The sequence below is a fragment of the Micromesistius poutassou genome (assembly GCF_964030765.1).
Source record: "Micromesistius poutassou genome assembly, chromosome: 20".
Taxonomy (NCBI): Eukaryota; Metazoa; Chordata; class Actinopteri; order Gadiformes; family Gadidae; genus Micromesistius; species Micromesistius poutassou.
This window is the reverse complement of record NC_140290.1, coordinates 836,423-853,208: the sequence shown is the minus strand read 5'-3', so window position 1 is coordinate 853,208 and position 16,786 is coordinate 836,423. Positions and strand designations below refer to the sequence as shown.

The following is a 16,786-nucleotide window of genomic DNA, read 5'->3' as shown; positions in this document are numbered from 1 at the left end:
TAAATAGGCCTGCAGTAGTGCACTCGTTAGGAGAAAGGAGAACATGGAGAAAGGAAGAAAAAATAACTTTAGTGAATGCGAGGTGGAGGTGCTGATTTCGGAGGTAGAGGCCAGAAATACGATCTTGTTTGGCTCTCTTTCCTCCGTAATCAGCACCAAAAGCAAAAAACTGGCGTGGGAAAACGTTGCCAAGTCGGTCAACGAGGTTGGGGCGGAAAGCCGAACTGTGGCTGACATAAAAAAAAAGTGGTCGGACATCAAGGTGGACGTAAAAAGAAAGGTCTCTGCTCTGACCCCGGAGAAGCGTGGGTCAGAGCGCAGTGGGGCGGAGTCTGGGAGCTCGCCCTATTTGAGCAAAGGGTGGCAGCTGTGATTTGGGATCGGCTCTTTTTTGTCCAAAAAATCATAATAGTCGCGGAACACCCGTTAATTTTGAATGCGACCATCTTCTAACAAGGCCAACACTGCCATTGTCAACCTATCGATTATTGCCACATTTTGCGCATGCTTTTATATTCTCATTTATTTGGATGCATGCTGACGATAGGTTGTATCCATACACCCAATGTGTCAATAATATGTACATATTTCGAAATTGGCCGACTGGTTCATTGATGGATTGATTTTAAGTAACAATGGCTTGTGCTTACTCCACTCAACATCACATAATAATATTGCAGTCAAGAATTTCACAACAAATGTGTGAAGAGAGATCATATGTCATGCGTGGTCCGGAAAATATGTAACGTTTAATAAACAAGCCATCACTGAAAATAATATTGCTGGGGCTTCCTTTTAATTCCAATATTGACAATTTAGTTTTATGGGTCTGTTTAAGTTTAGCCTAACAACAGTGTCACATTATGCGTCTCGACAACAATAACGCATGATTGAAGCGCATTTAAGATCACGCATTCCGACGTTCAAATCCACTTTGAACTCGCCTCATATTGCAATATTACTTCATGACTCGTGATCGAGTAGGCCTAATGTTGTTGCGCTGCATTGCCTCTATGTGCCGCCAACTGACAAAATGCAGCAGAAATGTGCGTAAGCCAGGCATTTAGTTTGCGTGGAGAACCGCACTTTCTCACGTCAAGTCAGTCTTTGTACATCCGAACGTTTGCGTGAGAAGTTGCTTACGCAGCTTTTTTGTGCGTAAGCAAGCTTTGTACATGAGGCCCCTGGTCTGGTTCCAGGGGGTGTAATGGCTTGCTGGTCTTGTCGTAGTAGTGTCTTTGTGTCCGCTGCTTCTTTGTTAATTGTGCTTTGATGCTGGTCGGGGTTCTTGCAGCTGGTTTTAGCAATTGTTTGCAGATGGGCAGACTGGTTCGAGTGCGACGGGACAACAGCCTTTGTGCAGGTGAGCCCAAGATGTTGTCTCGGGGCATGTTTCGTGTCCCAAGCAGATTCAAATAGAAGTCTGTCCCGTCTCTCTCTGTGGTTTCTAACAGTTTCTTTGCACTCCTTACGGCCCTCTCGCTGAGTCCATTAGACTGAGGATACTCTGGACTGCTCGTCACATGCTGGAAATCCCAAGATCGGGCAAAGTCATGGAAGGCCTGGCTGGTATACTGGGTGCCATTATCTGTGTACAGCTTCTGTGGTATGCCGTGGACTGAGAAGTGACGCTTTAGCTCAATGATGACAGGCTGCTGAGCCGGTCAATTTCGAACCAGCCAGAATACGAATTAACAAGCACCAGGTAATGCTGAGTTTTCCATTCAAACATGTCTGTGGCTACAAGCAGCGCCGTCCTATAGGGGGGAAAGGTTATGACAATTATAAGGGCCCACAGCCCGCTAGGGCCCACACACAGCCCCCAGTAGCCTCTATGACAAAATGATTATGCATACACTGAACTAATATATATTCAAATGAATGAATCCGAATTGGGGTTGGATCGCGGACGAGCGCTATTGCAGGCGCGATTGTTGACGGGGGGGGCGTTCGATCGCGGACGAAAACTTTTGCGGGCGCGATTGTTGAAGAACACTCAGAGGGCACTTTTTAATACGAGGCAAAAAGGGCAGGGGCTCAAGCACCCCTAGGGCCCTATGTGTGCACGTGCCTGGTTCTTCCCATGGTTCTTCCTCATCGGAAGTGAGTGAGCGATGAGACTTACAGTGAACAAACAAGCCAATTTAAACTTTAATTGAGATTAGATGAGGCTTGTTGTTTTTGATATTTGTTTTACAACAACGTATTCCATGTGCTCTTTGTTTCACTTGGACATTTAAGTTAAATGCTACATATTTACCTGTGGACTATCTTGAGCCAGGACACTTTGTTTTTTGCATATCAGTGCTTGCAATAAAATACCCAATAAAATACCCACACCTATTTATTGAGTGGTTAATTGAAAATGTATTTGCAATCTGAGGTGTAGTAACGTGTTGCAAATCAGGGAAATGAGAATAAGACAATTAATAATACATAATTTACATAATAATACTCTGACTTGTTAAGTCGTTAAATGTAAAAACAAGAAACAACTTGGGTGTATTACACCAGGCACCGTCAAGAACACTGAAAAACAAGAACATTTAAGGTGGCAATGAATGGGGGAGAGGGGCCCACACCGATATTCTTTCAGGGGGCCCAGAATTCCTAGCAACTGCCCTGGCGACAAGAGACCAGGGCAGGTCTGGGACTGTGTGCAGTTTTAGCGGCTCTTTTTGCTGGTGAGGCCGCAGGCTGTTACAGACGCCGCATGCTATAACGACAGCCTGAATGTACTCATTTAAAGATGGCCAGAAAACACTTTCCCTTGCCCTTCTCTTAGTGGATTCAACTCATGGGTGTCCCATGTGTAGCATCTTCAGGTATTCCGAGTGAATGGCAGTGGGCACGACCGCCCTGTTTCCTTTCATGATGATCCTGTCTTCGACGGTGAGTTCATCACGGAAACTGAAGAATGGTCTCACCTCTGTAGGTACGCTGCATGGACGTCTTGGCCAGCCCCGTTGAATGAAACAGGTGATTTTCTGCAGCACTGTGTCTTCAGCAGTGTATTGACGGAGTTCTTCGAGACGCTGTGGGGAGATTAGTAGAACTGTCATCACCTCAAACTCTGGCTGTTCTGCCTTCTGGGGGCAGGCGTTGCACCTCGGTGCACGGGAAAGGGTGTCAGCTAAGTAGTGGTGCTTTCCTTTTTTGTAGGTGAGAGTCAGGTCGAATTTTTGCAACTGTAACATCATGCGTTGCAGGCGAGCTGGGATGGTGTGAAATGGCTTGTTGTGAATGGTGACCAAGGGCTGGTTGTCAGTCTCAATCACGACCGGCTTGCCGTAGATGTAGTCATAGAATTTGTAGCAGGCGAAGACCACTGCCAGAAGTTATTTTTCGATTTGCGCGTATCTCGTCTCCATCTGGGTCAGTGTGCGAGACGCGTATGCCACGGGATTCTCCTCTTGGAGGCAAGCAGCCCCTAAACCATATTGTGATGCATCGCAGGTGAGTGTCACTGGTTGCCTCACATCATAGTAATGGAGTACAGGTGGGCTGCTGATGCAGGTCTTGAGCCTGTCAAAAGCATTCTGTTGATGCTTCGTCCAATTCCACACCACTACCTTGTGGAGCAGCTGACGTAGTGGTGTGGTTAGTTCACTTAGGTTCGGAATGAACTTGCCCAAGTAGTTTACCATCCCTAAGAAACGCTGAAGAGCTGGCTTGTCCTCTGGGGTGGTATTTCACTGATGGCTTTTATTTTTTTAGGGTCTGCTTTCAGCCCTTTATCTGTGAATGTGTGCCCAACATAGCTCACCTCGTTGAGTCCAAATTTGCATTTGCTGGGATTCAGTCTCAGTTTCACCTGCCTGGCACGATCCAGTACCTTTTTCAGGTTTCTTTCATGCTCATCAGGGTCTTTGCCACCGATGATGATGTCGTCCACGATTATAGCACATGGATGTCCTGCAAAGATTTGTTCCATGGCTCTTTAAAACACTTCTGAGGCTGTGCAAATTCCGAACGGCATCTTTAAGAACTTGAATCGTCCATACGGAGTTGTGAATGTTGTGCGGAGGGATACGTTATTTCAATGCATAAATATTCAGTGCTTAAAATTCAATGGCTTTTTATTTTCAAAATCCGATGAGACAGATTTACGTCCTTACCGCAGTGACCCAGGTTCAATTCCTGCCTGTGGTCCTTTGCCCCATGTCCTCCCCTCTCTCTCCCATACCTTCCTGTCTATCCCCCTCTATCATAAAGGCAAAAATAAATGTAGGCCTATTAAATAAGATGTATTATTGCTGATTAGTGGGCTGTACCACAGAATAATTAGTTTGTGTCCGATTTACGACGCTGAACACCAAAACGCTATAAGAGGCTGGCTGCTTTGGAGGTGTGGAGGAGATGAGGTAACAAAGAGACACAATCCCAAAATGGCAGCAAGATAAGGTTTGCAGTGATTAAATGTGCCTACCAACTGCTTATGAGTTGATGTATTTCTTCACAGAAGTGACTTTTCTGTCTTGGTGTATTTTATAGGAACTGTGTGTAGTCTCACAACTCTGAGGCAAATCGCAGCAGTTCACTGTTTAATCGACAGTAAGAGATGTATTGTGTCAACATTTTCTGCGACAGGGTGTGATCCTTAACAGTCTAGGTCAGTGAACCCCAATTAGCGGCCCTCGGGCCAGATCCGGCCCACAGGAGCCAAATGTCCGGCCCGCGCTGACCCAGTGGCATTCACATGTAAAAAAAAAAATATATATATTTTTTTGTTGTTGTTGTTTACAGACTGATGTTATTTGCTACACATATTTAAAAAGTTTAAAACTAATGTCACATATTGTGGTATCACATTTTAAAGCTAACTAACTAAAATCTTCCTGTGTCTCTTAGAGAGGGAGGGAGAGACTTATAGAGCGGGGAAGAGAGTGGATGTGAACACACACTGATCTGGATGGATGGCACCAGGCCCAATGCCCTGTTGAAGACACACTGTGCTGATGCTATTTAAGTTTTTATGTTTGGGGCTGCTGCACTGTGTGCGTGTTTGTTTGCTGGACTTTTTGTTTGCTGATGTTCCAGCGGCATTTTAATAAATTAATGGTAGGTTTTGGACAAATTTTGTTTCAAGAGAGCATTATTGTGTGACTCCTAACACAGGGTATTTTCAACTACTACTAATAATTATAGTAATGATAATTAAAGCAAAATGTGCACATAAAAATGGCAAATTAAAAAAATTTAACGATATCTCGGCCCTTGGCGTGGCATGCTTGACCAAATTTGGCCCTCTGGCAAAACTAATTGGGGAACCCTGGTCTAGGTTGAACACCTCCCTGCTGAAGGCGACTAGCTTCATATGTAGGCTGTCCTGTAGGCCAAGAATGGAGTGAACACTTTCTTTCACGACTTGAAACTGTAGGTTATACAGCTGTTCATTTAGCTTGCATGGTAATGTCACTGTGCCAATTGGTTTGATCATAAATCCGCCAAATGCTACAAGATTGACCTGCTTAATTGGCATTTGCAGTTCTTCACTGTTCCTGACAAGTTTGTATGTGTTAAGGGACATAACGTTACATTTCGCCCCTGTATCCACTTTCAGGTTTAGTTGCTTGTCATTAACCGTCACAAAACAATGTCCTTCCTTGTCAATTTTCCTCTCATCATCATGCAAGGACAAGCCTTCAATGGTGAATGTGTCATCACTTTCACTGCTGGAGTTTGTTTCGGCATATAGCTGGTTTATCTGTCTGTTTGGTCTGCTTGACTTTGTAGACCTGCATTGGCTTTTGAAGTGGTTCTGCTCAGTTGTGGCACTGTTGGCCAAAAGCCGGACATTGGTCATGTTTTGCTGGATGGGTTCCCCCACAATTCCGGCAGCTGGAGATTGATGGATTTTCCCTCATAGTGTGCTTCATTTTGCTGTAGATGTTTCTATGTTTTATTTGTACAGCATCCACACTGGCAGTTGTAGCAGTTTTAGGTGTGGAGAGGGCTTTGCTATGCTTTTCAGTGAGCTCGCTAATTTGGCAAATGCGTAGTGCTTTAGACAGTGTTAAGTCAGTCTCTTTTAGCAGCGTACGTCTGACACTGTCGCTACTTATTCCACAGACCAGTCTGTCTCTTATCAGTTAGTTTTCCAATGCGCCAAAGTTACAGTTTTTAGCCTGATTTCTCAGTGTACTCACGTATGCCTCGATTGTTTCGCCAGGTTTTGTTGTCTGGTGTTGAAGTTGTGCCTCTCCATTATCACGTTTGATTCAGGGTTGCATATTTCTTTAAACTTTCTTTTAAGACACTCAGGGTCCTCTCTAGATTCTGCTGGAACGACGACGTTATCATCTTCTCCTAGTACTGCGGGCGCATAGGTAAATGACCGCTCTCTCTCTATAGCCTCCAGTCCTGCGAGGTTAAGGAGTATATAAGCTCTCGTTCGGGCAGGTTTATCGCCGTGTGCAGCGGCAATGAAAATATCATATTCTCGTTCAAACTTGTGCCAGTGCACTGTCACATTCTCATCGAAAACGAGAGGGTCCGGACGTCTGAATCCGTCTGCCATTTCGATGGTGTCGCTTACCGCGGTCGAGACTTCAAAGTTAACGTTCCAAGAGAGGAAGTTGTCCAAGTGATGTCTTCAGGAAGAATCCCACTTCTGACACCATGTTGTTTTGATATTATACGTCTCCGAATGGTAAAGGTAGAATCTTCTTTATTGTTAACCATAGTGTAACATTGAATTCATTCATAACCAGTTCCCAGTAATCGCAACCAAATCACGTCAAGTTAAATCCCGCAAGACCCACTCATAATACGGTAACACTTTAGTGTCAAACAGTTAAACAGTAAAGCTATCTACAGTAATTGTAGTGGGTTAAGAGCCCAATTTATTAGGGCACCAATTTGGGGCGATCCGAGGTCCCTTTGCTTATCAGTATCATGCCACTCGGTGCGCAATACTGTCAGCTCGTTATGCCATCACAGAGGCATATCAACCAATTTGCTTCAGCCAACGTGCCAGGTGTCCAAAACGAATGCACCCATTCCGAGTGATCGATGACGATACAAACGTTATGTTTTAAGCTTGTGCGTGTTTCCGCACGTGAACCACTTAATGCCTGATGCCTGTATACGCAAACTTGTGCATGTTGTAGAAAATGTGCAACAGCGCCCCCTGGGTCACACTTTTCGGTGGGTCGCAGAATTCGGTGTAACATCTGCTCGCTCTCCTTGCTTGTCCGCAATCTAGCAATTAGGATTGATTGCTCTTCCTTGGGTCCCCCGATGTTAATGCTGAATTTCGTAGGCTCTACATTGAATTTTGCAGCTTGTCATGGGTAGATGTGTATGAGCGTCGTGAGCTAGGTGGAAATCACTCGTGATATGAAGGTGCGGCTACGTGCTGTCCGGTCGTTCTGCCGTGTCTGGGCCTTGGCCAGTTGTTCGTGGGCCATGGAGCTCAGCTGGTCCAGCTTCTCCCGCATCTTGATGACATAGCCCGCCAGGTTGGTTGGCTGATGAGAGGCGTCCCCCTCCCAGCTCTCGTGGAGTATGTCAAGTGGGCCTCTCACCTCCCGTCCATACAGGAGCTCGAAGGGGGAGAACCCGGTGGATGACTCAGACACAAACTTCCGCAGCATCGACTTCAAGGTCTGGTTAAACCTCTCGACCAAGCCGTCAGTCTGCGGGTGATAGGGTGTGGTTTTGATGCCCCGGATTCCTAACAGGGAGTATACCTGTCTCAGTGACTTGCTGGTAAAGTTACTACCCTGATCTCTTAGGATTTCTTTCGGGACCCCCACCCGGGAGAAAAGCTGGATTAAACAGTTGGCAACTTGTCTAGCTTTGGTGTTTCTGAGGGGGAACGCCTCTGGGTACCGTGTTGCATAGTCACAAATGACTAGAATGTAGCGGTGGCCTGCCCTACTTCTCTCCAGGGGACCTACCACATCCATGGCAACACGACTGAATGGAACATCAATAATGGGAAGGCTAATCAGGGGAACTTTTAACCCCCTCTTGGAGCGAGCTGACAGTTGACATTCTGGACAAGACCTGCAGTATTCGGCAATATCCTTATGGATCCCTGGCCAGTAAAATCGGTTCAGGATCCTGTTCTGTCTTTTCCTTACCTAGATGGCCTGCCCAAGGAATACTATGACCAAGATGTAGAACTTTGGCCCGGAGAACTTCAGGAACTACCAACTGCTCGGTGTCTACAGTCACTCTGTAAAGCTTCTCATTCTTCCTGACAAAACATATATTACCCTCTTCCATTGCTTCCCTAGCCTCATCTGGGTTTTTGACAGCAGAGAAGCAGGAACTAAGTGTAGGATCCGCTAGTTGTAGCCTTGCAAAATCTTCCACCAACACTTCATTGTCCTCTAGTGGTGGGGAGGGCATACTTTCCTGCACTGCGGTACCTGTCACTTTTTCTCTGCGTCTCTCTGCCTTGGACTTCTTAACTTTGCCACCAGGGCAACCGTCATATGGTAACTCAGACCACCAATCATTTGGTTTCTCTCTAGCCTGAGCTCTAGTTGTCACATATGCATTTGCTGTGTTAACAGTCTGAAGTAGCTCAATAAGAACTGGCACATCCTGGCCTAGAATCACGGGATATGGACATTTATCTAAAACCCCCACGGTTAACAGATACTTTTGGCCTCTAATCTCAGAGAGAACCTCGCTGGTCTGGTGCTCAGACTCGTCTCCATGGACGTAGCGGACCTTAATTTTGCCCCGGGGTTGGAAATCAGACTTTAAACAAGACTTGAGGATAAAAGATTGACTGCTTCCTGAATCGACTAAAGCTTGAGGAGTCTTTCCCATCACTTTCACTGGGACAATCACGTCAGAGGACATACAATGTGTGTGCTTGCTAGGGCCAGGTAGGTAACACAGTCTAGAATCAGACATTTTCTTTGCCGTACAATTGGGCCTAATGTGACCTTGTTGACCACAACCATGACAAATAATGCCTCTATGTGTTCTAGCTGAAGTGGAGCTAACACTGTGGATATTGGGGCTGTAGGAGGGCTTAACCACACGACCACTATCACCCGCATACATACCAGTAGATGCTTTTTCCGGCTCTTGCTGGGCGGCTTGGTATGGTCTTCTCCCGTCATGTTGTGGTGGGCCCAGGAAGTACTTCCTTCTGGAAGGCCTGGCGGTCACAAAGGTTTCCACCAGGTCTGCTGCTTCAGCTGATGAGCGAGGGGTGTGTTCTCTCACCCACACCTGCAGGTCGGTGTTCAGCATGCCCAGGAACTGTTCCAGCACCATCTGGTCGCAAATCTGGTCCTTGATCAGTGTCTCCGGCATAATCCATTTTCCGAACAAGTCTTTCAGCCGAGCCTGCAACTCTTTTGCCGTCTCATCCTCCAGAATGGTCTTCGAACGGAAACGTTGGCGGTAAGTCTCTGCTTTAATGTTGAACTTGTCCAAAATGGCCTGCTTTACTTTTATGTAATCCTGGCTGTCCTCAAAAGTCATTGCCACATAGGCAGTTCTGGCTTTACCTTTCAACAAGGGCACGAGGTACAATACCCAAGTCTCCAGGGGCCACTGACACGCTGTCGCGAGTCTTTCAAAGGTGGTCAGGTAATGTTCAATATCTTCATGCTCTTCAAAAGGAGCCATCTTAGGGGGTCTCCAGCCCCTATGGAGGTTTGGAGAGGTGGCAAGGCCAAGAGAAGTGGAGTTGAGTGAGCTGTGCATCCCGGGCGCTGGTTGCTGCCCTGGACGTGGGTAAGGAGTTGGTATATCCAGAAAGGGCACGTTGGAGAGTGGATCCGAGGCTGTAGAAGGGCAGGAGCTGGGCGGGTGCACGTGCTGCAGATCGGCAAGTGGCTGCCCTGTTGCCTGCGTCGTCGCCGCCTCTCTCGCCAACCTCTGAAGCTGCTGGAACTGATGCTCCATGGCTTTCCACCTCTGGTCCTGACGAAGGGACTCCGCCTCTGCCTGGTCATGTTGACGCCTCTGCGACTCAACCACCGACTTCGCGATCCGTCCGGTCTTCTACCACTGGAGTGGGAGGCTTGGACGTCGCTGCTTTTGGCCTGGTCCCCGTCGCTGAGCCATCTCTAGGGGGTGCCGTACCTCTGTCTTTATCCTCCATCTTAGCTCACTGAGTGCCGCTCGTGACTACTGGTACCCAGAAACCACTGCCACCAAATTGTCATGGGTAGATGTGTATGAGCGTCGTGAGCTAGGTGGAAATCACTCAGGAGCAGACGGGATATTTTATTTTTCCCAATTAAGGCCCATAAGGCAATAAAAATGAAACAAAAAGTAACAAAAAGAAAACACTGTTAACTAAACAAAATAAATGGACTTGATAGTCACAAAAATAAGTCAAAACTTCTGCAAACCGGACCTTTAAACAAGTCACTTAGTGAGAGCAATAAACAGACGTCCTGCCACCTTCAGCTCCCCCGAATAACTGACAAGCGTCAGCTTAAATAGGCCACACATCCCCTACTAATTGGCGCATACCAATATACACGATGAGACAGGGGTGTTACAAGTTAAATACATAACAGCTTTAAACAGCTACAATTCTCCACTCTATAAGCTAGAAACATTAAGCACAGTAAACCGTGTACTACTACTCTATTTTGGCATAGCCAAAATATATAAAAACAGCAATAAAAAATAATAACAATAACTCGGGGTCACTTCCGGTTTACCCGGAAGTCGTGACGTTGATTTAAACGCCGCGGCACACGATCCCTAATACAAACACTAGACGAGACGCTGGTAAGACGAACAATTACGCTGAGTTAACATGTAACATTTAAACAAAATAAACGGACCTGCAATTTGACAAAGACATACTTGTTTGAGTGGTTATTGCAACAGAACAGGTGACGTAAATGGTATTAAACAGAAAGTTGTAATGATGGTACTTGCAAGATTGTATTAAACTGTTGTAGCGTATGATAAATGACATGGTTGATGAAATGATTTTAAAGCAGTATGACGGTAACGGAATACATAGACAACTAAGACAAACACACAGGCAACATTAGCACTCAGTCTCTTAATATGTCATGGGTAGCGTATCGCTACCGTGACGGTCGCTATGCGCCCCGTCACACAGCTGAATTTGGGGACGTTGAAAATATTTAAGTTGAAATTAATACATAGCATTTTGAATATTTAATTTTCAATTTTTGAATATTTAGTTAAATCGGATACGTTATTTCAATGCATAGTCTAAATATTCAGAGCTAAAAATCCAATGGCTTTAATATAGTGGAAAAAAATCCAGATACGTTATTTCAATGCATAAATATTCAGTGCTTAAAATTCAATTGCTTTTTATTTTCAAAATCCGATGAGACAGATTTACGTCCTTACCGCAGCGACCCAGGTTCAATTCCTGCCTGTGGTCCTTTGCCCCATGTCCTCCCCTCTCTCTCCCATACCTTCCTGTCTATCCCCCTCTATCATAAAGGCAAAAATAAATGTAGGCCTATTAAATAAGATGTATTATTGCTGATTAGTGGGCTGTACCACAGAATAATTAGTTTGTGGCCGATTTACGACGCTGAACACCAAAACGCTATAAGAGGCTGGCTGCTTTGGAGGTGTGGAGGAGATGAGGTAACAAAGAGACACAATCCCAAAATGGCAGCAAGATAAGGTTTGCAGTGATTAAATGTGCCTACTAACTGCTTATGAGTTGATGTATTTCTTCACAGAAGTGACTTTTCTGTCTTGGTGTATTTTATAGGAACTCTGTGTGTAGTCTCACAACTCTGAGGCAAATCGCAGCAGTTCACCGTTTACTCGACAGAGAAGGAAGAGGCTAAGATTGATTACAGCATAAATAAGAGATTCATTGTGTCAACATGTAGAGCATTGAGCTACATCGTGCTTGACATGACGTGGACTTCTGGAGGGCCATCACGGTTGATCTGTCGAATGAGGAGGGCAGCACCTTTGAGGGGCGGTGTCCTTATTGCTAAACTGTTCTTATTGCTAAACATATTTATTTGTTTTTGCCCTTATTTATGAAAATGTTTGACCATATTTGTGAATATTTGTAATAACTATCAATAAAACATTTACAACATAACATGTTCCTCGCAAGTATTTTTTCCTCAATAAATGAATAATAATTCAAATGACTATAATAATTTTTATTAGTGTTATTATGAAGAAAGGGTTTGCCCAGGCCTGGGCGAGGAGTGGCTTATCCCGGCACACGTGAACAGGCTGTGAACCGTTTACAGGAGTGGAGTGAGCAGGTGTTCGCTGAGGTGAATATCCGGTTTTTCGTGCAGCGCAAGGTTCGACGTCGCTCTGAATAAACATCCCTTGGCATTGTTCCAAGTGGATGGGAGGCGGCCTGCAGGCACGTATAAATACAATGTGAGACAAGTGCAGTGTGATGTGTTAGAAATTGACAGAGGAGTGATTGTTTGCTATATCGATGTAAGCCGAACGGGGGTTGAAATATTTTTCCAGTGACGTGAAGGTATTTGTGTTCATGTTAATGTTTGATCAAATCAAATGTTTGTCTATTTGCAGTGCAGAGAATGCTCAGGAGCCGTTGATCTCCAGGGAGACCCCCCCCCCCCCCCCCCCTCCCACAGCAGAAGCCAGTGCACTGTAGCCTACGTCGGGGAACTTTTGACTGCCGATCTTCTTTCTGACCTCGATTCCTTTGAGGCAGGGTAAAGGCCTTTCTTTTCAAATTTTACCTGTCAGTGTGGAATAAATCCTCCGGACAAGCAATAGTTTAAATGTGTACACCTGATTGATTTTAACTGCCAAATGGTAACCTCTATCCAGCATTGGCTGGTGACAGGTGAGCCTTGGACCGTGCTTTAAGGAGATTCTGACTTTTTATGGAATGCTGTTTTTTGGTTGATTTTTAACTTTATTTTTAAATTTATAATTTTTTTACTGAAATATTGTGTATCCATAGAATCACGACCATGCATGGAAGGAGGTGTCTCACGATCAAGATCATTGTGCTGAGTGTGGTGATGTTCACCATGCTGCTGTTCAGCTTCCCCTTCCCCGACCCCAAGCTGCTCTACAAGCAGGCCTCCCGCCTGCTGGAGAGGCCTTCGGCCCCGGATCTCTGCGCGTGTCCAGCCCAATGTGTGGCCGACCCACAGGGCCACCACTGGTTCTCTGAGCGCTTCAACGGATCTGTTTACCCCCTCCTGACCAAGGAGAACAACACGCTGCCTAAGGATGCCTTCAACTGGTGGATGGTGAGACACGGCTCAAGTAGCACTGGCATCATTGGTAGAAACACTAATGCTGCATTTACATTTCTACGTATAGTGCAGGGCCGCGGGAAGTCATTTTGAACAGGGGGTGCTGTGAATTTTTTTTTGTTTTTTTGGACAAAAAAACCTATGAGCCTATAGGCCTATTTAAAATACATTTAAAAAATGAATAAATATATTGAGATTCACTACTTTATTGTCATATACACGCTATAACAAAGCAATAGATCGCAATAGTTCACTTCACAATAACGCTATAACAAAGCAATAGATCGCAATAGTGGTCAGCTGGCATGAACCTGACTCTGAGTCACTGCACCCATCTACGTTTGTCACACGCGACTCTATTAGCTCCAAAATCATTTTACGCACACCACAAGGAAATAATAATCGGACTATTTGAACGTTATTGAACAGAGCGACTGAACGAGCGATATGCAGAGGTGGAATCAAATGAAGACGACGCGTGCGAGGAAGACAAATCACACGGAAGCAGGGTGGGAGTGAGGGAGGGAGCCCGGCGGCACTCAGAATAAAGGGGGGTTTGATCAGGAGTTTCTACGAGATAATTGTCAGGATCTGCTGTTTGGAAAATGACTGACAAAAGATAGAATATGACAGTGGAATTTATTGAGGAAACATGAATATGTGTCAAACATCCGTCAAACAAAGAAATGCAATATTTATGATTCATGAGGAGTGTTTATTTCTCTCGAGACACACACACCGCATATACAAACTCTCTCCCCCCACATGCGCGCGGATGGCACTGGGGACGGGGGGGATATGTCCCCCTCAGATTCATAGTGACCCCCCGCCCCCCCCACTCTGTCCCTACATAAGGCGACAAACACCGCCGGTAAAACAGAGGATTAATGTTCCGTTAGTTAGACTAATTTACATGCAGCGCGCATTGAGAGCCCGGCGTTTGTGTCTGGGAGCACTCAACTTTGAGGTTACGTTGTTCCGCGCTCCAAGTTCCGACTTTCAGTCATTGAGTCAAAAAAGACTCAATGGCATTGCTGTGTGCCATATTCACCAAGAGAGGCTTGACAGACAAGAAATTGCCCAGCAGTATGTTCAGGGTAATGAAAGGAGGAGAGATGTTTTTGGGTCCTTCAGTGAGTCTGCTTAGACAGCAAATTTGTTTGGCTTTTTTTTCATTTATGTAAATATGTTGTTGTTTACACTTCTGAGTGTATACACAAATGTTTAAATAAAACATATTTTGCCCAGGGCATGAAGTTTTTGTGGATGATTGGCATTCCACACAAATAACAGTTTCATCATATATGGCTAGTGTTGATCAAGTAGGCCTTTGTTTAACAATGTTCACTGTTGTTTATCCATGATTTCAAATAAGAATTCTCTGATGGCTTTTTAGTGCAAACTATTGGCCCATAGGCTATTACGAAAGTAACTACTTGAGCGCTAGTTAAAGCCCAAATTACACAAAAATAACTTATTGAGTTTAAATCATTTGCCAAACTCTCTCCCCCCACTGTGGGGGGGAGAGAGTTTGTATGCGGTGTGTGTGTCTCGAGAGAAATAAACACTCCTCATGAATCCATAAATATTGCATTTCTTTGTTTGACGGATGTTTGACACATATTCATGTTTCCTCAATAAATTCCACTGTCATATTCTATCTTTTGTCAGTCATTTTCCAAACAGTAGATCCTGACAATTATCCCGTAGAAACTCCTGATCAAAACCCCCTTTATTCTGAGTGCCGCCGGGCTCCCTCCCTCACTCCCACCCTGCTTCCGTGTGACTTGTCTTCCTCGCACGCGTCGTCTTCATTTGATTCCACCTCTGCATATCGCTCGTTCAGTTGCTCTGTTCAATAACGTTCAAATAGTCAGAGATTATTTCCTTGTGGTGTGCGTAAAAGGATTTTGGAGCTAATAGAGTCGCGTGTGACAAACGTAGATGGGTGCAGTGACAGGTTCATGCCAGCTGACCACTATTGCGATCTATTGCTTTGTTATAGCGTTATTGTGAAGTGAACTATTGCGATCTATTGCTTTGTTATAGCGTGTATATGACAATAAAGTAGTGAATCTCAATATATTTATTCATTTTTAAAATGTATTTTAAATAGGCCTATAGGCTCATAGGTTTTTTTTGTCCAAAAAAACAACAACAATTTTTTCACAGCACCCCCTGTTCAGCCCTGAATGTAGGCCTATATCACGCTGGATATCCATGACTGTTTACTTTCACCTGCGCTTTCACCCCCTTTTTTATTTAACGCTTTACCCTGCCCCAGACCTTTTTTTTCCAATTATTTAACGATCTTTGCACACATGTGGGTTTGTTGTCAAATTCTGGGACTGTTGCGAAAATTGCAATGTGCAAAGGAACCGCACCAAACCAAAAAATAAACAGTGTATTGGTCTGGATCAAAGAGAGCGAACTAAGGACTTTCCTGGTGTGAATACGCCCAATACTCTCACTCTCTCGCTCTCTCTCTCTCTCTCTCTCTCTCTCTCTCTCTCTCTCTCTCTCTCTCTCTCTCTCTCTCTCTCTCTCAAAATTCGTATGTTGGTCATGTCTTTACCCTTATAGTCTTTGTTCCTCTACAGCAAATTATATAATCTAGTGCATTTTCAGGGAGACTTGGGCCTAAAACATTCAGCCAGTTGGAACAGAAGAACATATGAGAATAGGCCTGTTTAGTAAGCAGGATTTGATGCAGCATTCCTACACTTATAAAATGCAATTGAATGTGGAAGTAATCCAAGTATTCAGAATACAATACTCAGATTGAGTGAGGTAACGGAATACGTTACATATTACATTTTTGGGCATGTATTCTGTATTCTGTAATTGGATACATTTTAAAAGTATCCTTCCCAACACTGATGATAAGCAATGACGATGAGCTCATCATATTAACCTTAAACTCAAAATGTCAGAGATGGTTGCCCCATGTCCCCACTGCTCTCCAAGAATGACTCAAATGCGACCGAGACGTTTGTTGCGAGTTGTTTTATTAAAGGGTGTGTGTTGGTTCCTAAGGAGTACCTTAAAGGGGTAGTTCGGATTTTGGACATCGGACCTTATTTCCAAGTGAGCCAGTGTGTTATTTATCCTTGGAGACCGTTCTCAACACGTTTCATTCAGTCCTTGCAGAAATCGCTGGTGCTAGGCTAACACAAGTCAAGGGGAACTGCTAGCCTGCCAATAAAAACAGTTTTACCCACTCCAGACTTACACACCCGAGGCAAACCAATTATAACACCAGACTATCTATGTAAATGTCCGTGTTGATAGAATAATGTTAGAAATAAAACTACCCTTGCATCGCATTTAGGCCCCGTCCTATTACTCCCCCTAGCCCTAGATTTGAGCCCTAGCCCTAGAATTTGCACATTCCCACGGAGGTGTAGGGTGTTCCAATACTTAGGGAGCAAGAGGGAGGGCCTATTTTCCCTTAAAATCATCCCTTGGCAGCTAGCCAGCTCGGTACCTCACTTGCAGCTAAGGGAGTATCACAAATTACCCAGGATACCTTGCGAACTCAACAAGCTGCAATTTTTCCATGTTTCTCAAACAGTTATACATTA

At 44.7% G+C, this 16,786-nt stretch overlaps 1 protein-coding gene across 5 annotated transcripts in view; it reads left to right on the top strand.

Annotated features, from left to right (window-relative positions):
- Positions 1-12,186: 12,186 nt before the first annotated feature.
- The window catches only part of LOC311365477 (CMP-N-acetylneuraminate-beta-galactosamide-alpha-2,3-sialyltransferase 1-like), a 39,128-nt gene continuing 34,528 nt past the window's right edge, over positions 12,187-16,786 (top strand). For 4 of the 5 annotated variants that reach the window (XR_014639417.1, XM_084485024.1, XM_084485025.1 and 1 more), the window contains exons 1-3: positions 12,187-12,325; positions 12,502-12,647; positions 12,902-13,196. Coding sequence is in view for 3 of the 5 variants with exons in the window: in XM_084485024.1 (XP_084341150.1) it covers positions 12,308-12,325; positions 12,502-12,647; positions 12,902-13,196 (459 nt within the window). In the remaining 2 variants the exon portion in view is untranslated. Of the gene's footprint in view, positions 12,326-12,501; positions 12,782-12,901; positions 13,197-16,786 lie in introns of those variants that run through there. The other variant, XR_014639418.1, reaches the window with a different exon arrangement.